Consider the following 9,875-nt stretch of genomic DNA (forward strand, 5'->3'; position numbering starts at 1 on the left):
AGATCAAACAAGGTAGAGAACCCCCTCACCGCCTCCATTCGCGAATCAGGAGAATATGGAGGAAGACGAGAACACCCTGATCACTCGTATAGAGTTGGCGCGTATTCTAAAAGGAAAAGGAGAAGTGAGTGAACCCGTTTGGGAGATAAGTCCGCCATTCGGGCATCATATTTTGGCAAAACCATACCTAAGGGGTACCAACCACCTACCTTTCGTAAATTTGATGGTACCGGAAGTGCCAAAGAACACATCCTGTCATTCTTGGATGATCTCGGGGTGTTCAGGAACCACCAGGAGCCCAAGATCAAGGAGTTCTCAAAATTATTGATAGGAAGGGCGTTCACGTGGTATTACAAGTTGAAAGCCAATAGCATCAACACCTGGGAGCAATTAGTGACAGAGTTCTGCAACAAATTCCTAAAAGAGGAACCCTCTATACACATCATAGACCTGGGGAGAGTGAAACAAAGACAAGGAGAAGGATTGGTAGCATTCATCAAGAGATACATAGATAAAGCTTTACTTTGTATAGACACTCTCCCAGAGGCACAATTGGTGTACGGGTGTATTAGAAATGTGGAAGATAGATCCCAAATTTATCTTTCTATGAGCAACATAAACACTTTCTTTGAGCTCTTAAAGAGAGCATCTGACTTAACCGAGGCAATGAAGCGCAATGGAAGGAGATCTAAAGAAGTTTTTCCTCTGGAGGTGTGTACCGCTGATGGTAGGGGCAGAAGGAGTTCTTATTCTAGGGGTGCTAAGAGAAACAATCCTCCACCCTCGCTACCTCTCTTCAGAGCTCAGGCCATGATTGTCGTAAATGGATGGTTTGAGGATGGAACATTAAATCCCAGAACAGATAGAGAGCCACCAACACCTAAAGAGTTGAGAGACCCAAAATATTGCATGGTGCACCGAAATAAGAGCCATGGGTTGACTGATTATTATGTAATGAGGACGATATTTCATAGGCAAGTGAAGGAAGGGAAGATACTCCTAGATGGAGAACAAAACCAAGAAGGTGTAAAAAGCACTCCTTTTCCTCAACATGATGTTGGAATGGTAGGCGTTGAAGGAGAGGTAATGTTGACAGAGATCGTAGTCGAAGCAGAAGAGATGGTCACCATGGAAAAGTCCTTGGATGAAGACACATTGACAAGAGGTCTTTTGAAGTCTCGAGGTTGTAGAATCGTGTTCAACCAACTTGGCTTGGAACCCCACATTCAGGAAGAGGTGGCTAGAGCTCTAATAGGAATCGTTCAGAAGCATGAAAAAAGTTTTGGAGACGTCAACGCTCTGCTCACAAGATTAGCAAAGGCCCATGCAAATGCCCTGGTGTTTTGGGACCTTGACTCATTCAATGGAGAGTTCTACCATAATAAACCATTGTACGTGGAAGCAGTGGTAGAAGACATGAAGGTCAGAAGGGCCTTGGTGGATGCTGGATTGGGGGTAAATATCATACCCACTCATATATTTCTAGAAATGGGAGGTTTTGCTGATCAAATAAGGCCTACTCAAGTAGGGCTCAATGCTTTTAATGGAGTGGGTGTGAAATCTAGAGGGTGTGTTAATGTTGTCTTGGAAGTTGACCCCATAAAGACCAATAATAAGTTTCATGTGGTGGATGGAAGCTCTAGCTACCACATCCTACTTGGATGTCCATGGATTCATTTACATTGATGCGTTCCTTCAAGTTGGCATAAATGCATGAAGTCTAGCTGGAGAGGGAAGGATATTAGCATCTCAGCCACTGTAACACCCTTTGATGCAGGAGAAGCACATTTAGTGGATGCGAGTTTTTATGAAGAGCTTGCGTTACCAGGGGTCAACAAAATAAGGCCTGTGTGGGAATGCGTCATCGAAACACCCAAACCAAAAGCAGTACGAAAGAACACCCTGATGGAGGAAGCACCAAAAGAAAACACCAAAAAACAAGCAACACCAATTGAAGATCTAGGGCTTCGTAAGGAAATTCTCCCAGGTGGAGGATATAAGTGGTGTATCCTAAAGGAACTCGGGGGTCCAGCGGAAAAAAATTACCAGAACTCCCCTGGCCCCGACATCCTAAGTGTATAAGAGAAAGAACATCTTCAAAGCAACATAGGAAATGCCCCTCTCCAACTCCAAGATGAAGCAAAGAAGAAGGAGGAAGAATTGGAAGAGATTAATTTAGGGACTGAAGAACACCCGAGGCCTTTGTTCGTGTGCAAAGCTCTAGGGGATAAGGAGAAAAGGGATTTGATAGCACTATTAACAGAGTTCAGAGATATGTTCGCTTGGAACTATGATGAAATGCTGGGGTTAGACCCAAACCTAGTAACCCACAATTTAGCTGTGAGGAAAGGAGCAACTCCTGTCAAGCAAGCTCATAGAAAATTCTCCAATGAAATAGAAGCTCAAGTAAAGAAAGAAATCGAAAAGTTACTCGCAGCCAAATTCGTCAAACCAATACAATACCCCTCTTGGTTAGCCAACATAGTACCAGTGAAAAAGAAAAATGGGCAGATTTGGTGCTGCGTGGATTTTAGAGATCTAAACAAAGCTTGCCCTAAGGATGATTTTTCTCTTCCAGATATTGATAGAATGGTAGATGCTACAGTCGGATTTGAAAGGTTCTCCTTCATGGATGGATTTAGCGGGTACAACCAAATTAGAATGGCTCCGGGAGATGAAGAAAAGATAGCATTTCGAACACCTGTAGGTAATTTTTACTATATTGTCATGCCTTTTGGACTAAAGAATGTTGGAGCAACCTACCAAAGAGCCATGACTGCTATATTCCACGACATAATGCATGACTTTGTAGAAGACTATGTAGACGATTTGGTTGTCAAGTCAACATCCGAGAAGCAACGCATAGAACACCTCAGAGCTGTATTCACTAGATGCAGAAAGTATAGACTCAAGATGAACCCCATGAAATGTGCCTTCGGGGTGTCATCTGGAAGGTTCTTGGGATTCAGAGTCCACAAGGGAGGCATTTCAGCTGACGAGGATAAGATTAAAGCTATCTAAGATATGGAACCCCCGAAAGACATCAAGGGACTTCAGAAGTTCATAGGCAAGTTGGGGTACATTCGAAGGTTCATACCAGCATTAGGGGAGCTCTTAGGACCCCTAAGACCTTTGTTGAAAGAGAAGAACACATTTACGTGGGAACAACGCCACCAAGCTGTAATGAACAAGATCAAGGACATTCTCACATCCACTCATACCATGACTTTCCCTCAACCTGGTGCACCATTGAAGGTATACTTAGCGGTAGGAGAAGAAGTAGTTAGTGGGTTAATTGCACAAGAAGGTGAAGGCAAAGAGAAACCCATTACTTATGTTAGTAGAGCCATGAAAGGGCCAGAACAAAGATACTCCTCACCAGAGAAACATTGTCTCGTTCTGGTGTACATCTCACAAAGATATCGACACTACTTTCAAGCACACCAAGTAGAAGTCGTATAAAAAAATGAAGGTCTCAGATTTTTAATCGAAAAGCCAATGTTGACTGGAAGAATGAGTCGTTGGGGACTCCTAATAAGTGAATATGATGTGAAATTAGTAACACCTACCACCATTAAGAGCCAACCTTTGGCTGACCTCTTGTCAATATGTCCTGAAAAAGTAATGATTGAAAAGTTGCCGGATCAGATTCCAGGAACAATAGAGACAGTTCATGCTTGCAATAAAGAAGAAACATGGACCCTCATGTTTGATGGAACACCCTCGAATCCTCAAGGAGGGGGCAGGAGTCGTCCTTATAGACTCCCATGGAAGAAATCTGTCCTTCATGTTTTGATTGGATTTCTCTTGCACCAACAATGAGGCAGAGTATGAAGCGATAATGCTCGGTCTAAAGATGGCTCAAGAAGTCGGTATCAAGAAACTCCATGTCAAAGGGGACTCCAACCTAATAATACAACAGATCCAAGGAGAGTACAGCACGAAGGAAAGAAGTCTGGCCTTATGCAGAGAACAAGTGTGGTGCATGATGAAGGTATTTGATAAGATCTCATTTGAGCATGTACCCCGAATAGAAAATAAGCATGCGGATGCTTTAGCATCATTTGGGAGTAGAGTCACTATTCAAAATGGACAACATGATTTGGAACACCGGGTAGCTGAAAGTTCTTCCAGAGAAGAAAAGATGTCCGTGGAAGGAAAAACCAATGATTGGCGAATGCCTATACATGAACAACTCAGAACGCTCAACATCACTAAAGAAACAAGAGAATTTTGCCTCCTAAATTGGCAAATGTTCAAAAAAAGTAATAATGGACTCCTCATGAAATGTGTAGGAGAAGAGGAAGGGAAAGAAAAAGCAGAACAATTGCATGGAGCCACTTGCGGAGAAGAGGGCCCTGGTTTGTACCGAAGGCTCCAGAGGTGAGGTATTTATTGGCCGAAAATGAAGTCTCATTGTGATGAATTACAAACTTTCTGCAAGGCTTGTCAAGAAACAAAAGAAATTACGCAGATATGTAATGTTCACAATTGGCAACAACCTATCATAGAGTACCTCGATGCTGGAGTTTTGTCTTCAGAAAAAATAGAATCTGAGAGATTGAAGAAGAAATCAGAACGCTACTTCTTGCAGAAAGGTAAGTTGTTCAAAAAGAGTTTTACCAGGGAGATGCTAAAATGCATTCGAGATGAAGAAAAAGATAAAGTCTTGGAAGAAGTCCATTAAAGAGTATGTGGAAGACACCAAGGAGGAAGGGCGTTATGGTATAAACTAATCCGGATCGGCTATTATTGGCCAAAAATGAAGGAAGATGCAATCAATTGGGCCAAGAGGTGTCCGCAATGCCAAAAGCATGCAAACTTGATACATGCGCCAAGCGTGCAGAAGAATAGCCTCAAAACACCATACCCATTCCATACTTGGGCGGTAGATTTTGTGGGACCGATCAACCCTCTATCAATGGGAAAGAAATATATTCTAGTTGCAACAGAATGTTTCACCAAGTGGGTGGAGGTTGTGGCCATCAGGGAAGCAAATGCTGAAGCAGTAGTGAGATTTATCAAAGAAAATATAATATGTAGGTTTGGGCTGCCAAGCGTTCTAGTGTCCGACAATGGAACCCACTTTGTTAACCAAAGAGTGTGGAGGTGTTCTTGAACAGTACCAAATCAAACATCACAAGTCTTCCCCCTACTACCTGCAAGGCAATGGCCAGGCAGAGGCTACTAACAAGAGCCTTTTGAAAATACTCACAAAGATGGTGACCAACGCCCATAAGGATTGGAGTGAATACCGACCACTTGCTCTTTGGATTTACAGAACAACCAGACATGGAACAACCGGAGTAACACCCTTCTCGTTGGTTTATGGGGTTGAAGCTGTACTGCCAGCAGAGATTGAAGTACCCACTGCCAGGATGTTGTTAGATGAAGCAAGGGATCGTAAAGCTGAGTTGCAAGAGTTGGACGGAAAAAGAGAAGTTGTGTGAAGCAAGATTGAACAATACCACCGGAGACTAGCATTAGCTTATGACAAGCATGTTTGGCCCAGGGTGTTTCTAGAGGGTGATCTGGTACTAAAATTAGTAGACGCAGTAATGAGGAAGATGTCTTTGCCAAAATGGACTCCCAAATAGGAGGGTCCTTACATTATTTCTGAAGTGCACCCCAATGGACACTGCATCCTGTTGGACCCAGATCATGGAACAACCACTGGCCCTATCAATTTCAAGTATGTCAAGAAGTACTATGCCTAATTTCAGTTGTAGGAGTTAGATTTCAATTCCAAAAGGCTTCCCTATCAAAAGCCAATGTTTATGTTATATTATTCTGCAAGCATCCTGCAATGCATGAAAAAAACTGCATTAGCAATCATACACTCAAAAGTTGTGAATGATGCACCTTAAAAAATTTGCAGTATAAAATATTTCTAAAAAGTGAAGTGTCCTACCCTCTAAGCTCCTTTAAAAAAAAAGAGAGAGCATAAATAGGGCAAGAAAATACTAGGTACCTTCCTTTTTTGGCCTTAAAAAAATGCCGGAGAAAAAAAATAGTAGTAGATAATCCTGCTCTTCTTAAAATCATACTCTCCCTCTGCAAAAAAAAGGTGTGTATCCAAAATACAATGATCACACAAGCAGGTACAGAAAAATAAAACCCCCGGAGGAGTATGCATATTATTAAACAAAAGGAAAAAACATAACACCCAAAAAGAGGTGTACAATGAAAGTCATAGCAGGACAAAAATACATTTTGTCAAAGCGTTACATATTTTACAAAATAAAGTGCTGGAAAACTATCACAGCCATAAAATATCACTGTAAGAAATCACAGAAGAAGCAGCCTTCTTATGCTTGGCCAATTGCTCTCGCTCCAGACTGACGCTGGCTAACCTAGCCTTCATGGTGCTCAATTCAGTTGTAAGCTTGTTAACCTTTTCTTGAAGAGCAGAAACATCAGAAGAGAGAACGTGATACTCTTTAGACAACAATTCTTCTCTAGCAAGATCAGAAATCCCAGGTTGAGGCTCCAATTTAACAGAAAGATTTTCAAGACAACGACCACTAAATTTAAATAACTTAAGGTTATTTAGATGATTTTCTACCATATCCCGATTAGCACCCCACAAGTCTGCAAGGGAGTGTGAAGTAAAGAAATCCCATGCGTCCAAAAAAGCTTGATACCCAAGCTTCTTGAAAAGGCAGTTTAGGTCATTTGGAAGCAGGAAGGAAGGAGTTCGGGATGCAATCTTCGATAACAAGTTCTTCGCATCGCCATCGAACTGTTCAAACTCATCATGGACAAAAACTGAAAAACAAAACACCTTTTTTCCATCAAGAACTTATAAAATGCTGGCACGCATCAGAAGAAGCACTAGCTGAGGGTTCCTTTGTGATATTAGAAGTGTTCGAAACTTGAAAGGTGGACTCAGAAATAGCATGAGAAGCTGATAAATAGGAAAAGATACAAACATACACACGAACAGCATGAACAAAATCATGTATGCAAATCTCAAAAAAAATAAGTGGAGTAAAACAGTTGTACCTGCACTAGGAAATACCATTCGGATGGGAGTGACAACACGTCTAGTAGGATCCCCTTGGCAGGTAACACCCAGCTCAATGTCAACATTGCTCTTAGAGCTTGCTATTGCTCGTGGGCCATCTCGAACAACATCTTGGGTAGTACCCTCGTCAGGGACATCGCCAACAACAAATGAATTAGGAGAGTCCCACTGACCCTTTCTTGAGAGCTCTCATGGCCTATATTTACCGGATTAAAAGATGCATCTGGAATTGTTTTCATTTTACCCAAAAGACGATGAGACCTACGCTTCACAGCACTTTTGGATAAGCTAACCACAACCTTACCAGAAGACTGTGATGACTTAACATAGCAAGCAGCGGCAGAAGAACCTTTAGCTTTTGCTGTCTAAGAGGGAAAAATTCTTGAGCCAGTGGAAATTGGTGAAGGCGTAGCATCAATGGAAGGCTCAGGTGGTTTTTTAAGATACCTCTGTGCAACCTTAACATTTGAACTCTCCACTTTACTGCGCTTGACCACTTCAGCAGTAACAACTGAATCATCAGATTTTCTCTTTGAAGAAGGAGGATGTTTGTAACACCTGGCGTCCAAGTCTACAAAACACCAGCACAGAAGATACAACAGTCAAACACACACAGCTCAAAAAAGAAAAAAGGAGAGAAGGGCAAAAAAGAAGTAAAGAAACAAAAAAAAACAAGAATCAGCAAAGAGCAAATATTACTTGTAATGGTCGAAGGATAAAGGTTGCCAGTCATGAAATATGGATCCTTGATCAAAACCGGAACAAATGATCTGACATCTGAAACAGAGGTACCCTCATATTGCCTAATATGCTTCTTCATACGCATAAGGTAATCCACATACTCCATTGTAACTCCCCCATCCCTGTCAAGAGGAACAACCAAGCAAGGATTGTACTCCGGGAGTTCTTTTTGAAACATAACCTTTTTCATTAAATTTTCTGGTGGAAAAAAAATATGCTCCACATTTATTGGATCTTGGTCCCACCCTAGTTAGCGACTTACCCTATCAGGATGGTAGATCACTGGACAGATCAAAGCTCCACAATGGAAATCCCTATCCATAACAATCAAGCCAGGAAGGGGGGTTGGAGAAGTACACAAAAGTCATAAGCCCCTTCCTTGCCAGTGGAAGTATCATTGCGGTCATGTTCAAGACAAGTAGAATATATACGATGAATAACCGATGCACTAGGCTGGTAAGAGGTTACGTACGGGCAAAAATAAAATTTTTTCTCCAAATCAATAACATCATCCAAAGATTTGGAAGGATGAACTGAACCCCAAATCCAAGCACGAGGACTTGCCTTCTTATCTGAAAGAATTGTAGGGGGCTTACGGATGGGAGCAAACTGAGAGAACCGCTCAAAAAGAAAGAGTTGAAGAAATATTTCGTCAATGAAAGCCAATACTGGAAAGCGACCATGAACACTCTTGAGTTGCTCAGAAAATTGATCAAGCCGCGTATATAAATTGCCGAGATACAAAGAAGCCAATGGTAGACGTTCTCCTCCAGCAATCAAGCAAGCTAAAAGAAACACCCCATGGCTCATACACTCATCCGCCGGTCCTAAAAATATATATTTACTTAACCAATAAGCGACAAAAGCAGCTTCCCTAAGATCTGAAGGAACAGCAGGAGCAAGGACAAACTCACCTTGAGGAAATCACCAAAGAAATAATGCGACCAATTAGAATAAGAATACTTAACAGTAATCTTCTTCTTCTTGGAATCTTGCTTGTCGCCAACCACTTCTTTTCCTTTCGAGGACCCACGAGTCTTTGGATGCTCATCCTTAGAGGAAAATTTCTTAACACGCCTACTCTTGGACAACTCTTTTGCATATCGACCAGCATCACTTAAACTCATTTGAAGATGTCTCGCAAGTTTAAGCAGATCAGAATCTGGGCGAAGAAGAGTGAGATCCACACTGCCAAACACCGGCAGTTGAAGAAGAACCACAACATCTTTCAAAGTGGGTGAAAACTCACTCCACGAAGTCAGAAAAGTATGAGTTCGAGAACACCACCTCTGCCAAAGTAAACTCATATCATATCCATTTCGTTGAACACCCAAGCCTACCAAGAAAAAATCAATTAGTGCTTCTTCAATATATAGCAACAAAGTAAAGAAATGACAAGAATCAATTATGATGATAGATGGTAAAGAACAATCAACCTGCAGACGTGCGGATAGCCTCAGCAGCACCACCAAATTTTAATCTCCTCACAAAATTACCACCTTCCTCAAATAATACTGTGAATACCCACTTTTGCCAAACCTTATTCACATGAGTAGCTGCCTCAGATTTAAAAGACGTCCATGGAAATTCTTGGCGCTTCAACCGAGAATGAAGTAGAGCAGGACCCACTTAATATAAAGGCTTCTCAACAAATTCACCCAAAACTCTACAATCTGAAGAATTAGAGCTGGATTTCATAGTTTTATCCATACTTAATAACGAGCCAGAGGAAGGAGGGTCCAAAAAAGGTTTCTTAATCGGAGGAGGATCCACAAAAGTAGCCCTATTATCTGATGGTTTAACCCAAGGTTGGGAGATAGATTCAAAAAACCTGATTGCATATTCTTGAGGAACATCGTCCATATCATCCACAGAAGAGTCAGTACCCAAACTATTACTAGAGTCCTATGGGTCACTATCCACTATCTCAGCAAATTTCACACGAGGCATGATAACAAAAAGAAATAATTCCTAAAAAAAGGGGAGGGGGAGGGGGAGGGAAAGGGGGAGAAAGAGAACAACAACAACAAAATAGAGTGAATATCAAGATCACATGAATACTAACGACAAAAATACTCAAAATATAAAGGAGAACATTGCAGAACAC

At 41.5% G+C, this 9,875-nt stretch overlaps 1 protein-coding gene across 1 annotated transcript; it reads left to right on the top strand.

The window, feature by feature from the left end:
- Positions 5,076 to 5,450, top strand: LOC107641320. The gene has a single exon (XM_016344816.1). The coding sequence runs from the start codon at positions 5,076 to 5,078 to the stop codon at positions 5,448 to 5,450; it is 375 nt and encodes a 124-aa protein (XP_016200302.1).

This window comes from Arachis ipaensis, chromosome B05, assembly GCF_000816755.2.
Source record: "Arachis ipaensis cultivar K30076 chromosome B05, Araip1.1, whole genome shotgun sequence".
Classification (NCBI taxonomy): Eukaryota; Viridiplantae; Streptophyta; class Magnoliopsida; order Fabales; family Fabaceae; genus Arachis; species Arachis ipaensis.

Excerpts from the sequence above, each read along its gene's own strand:
- LOC107641320 (XM_016344816.1), top strand. The coding sequence starts at position 5,076 with ATGGAACCCACTTTGTTAACCAAAGAGTGTGGAGGTGTTCTTGAACAG.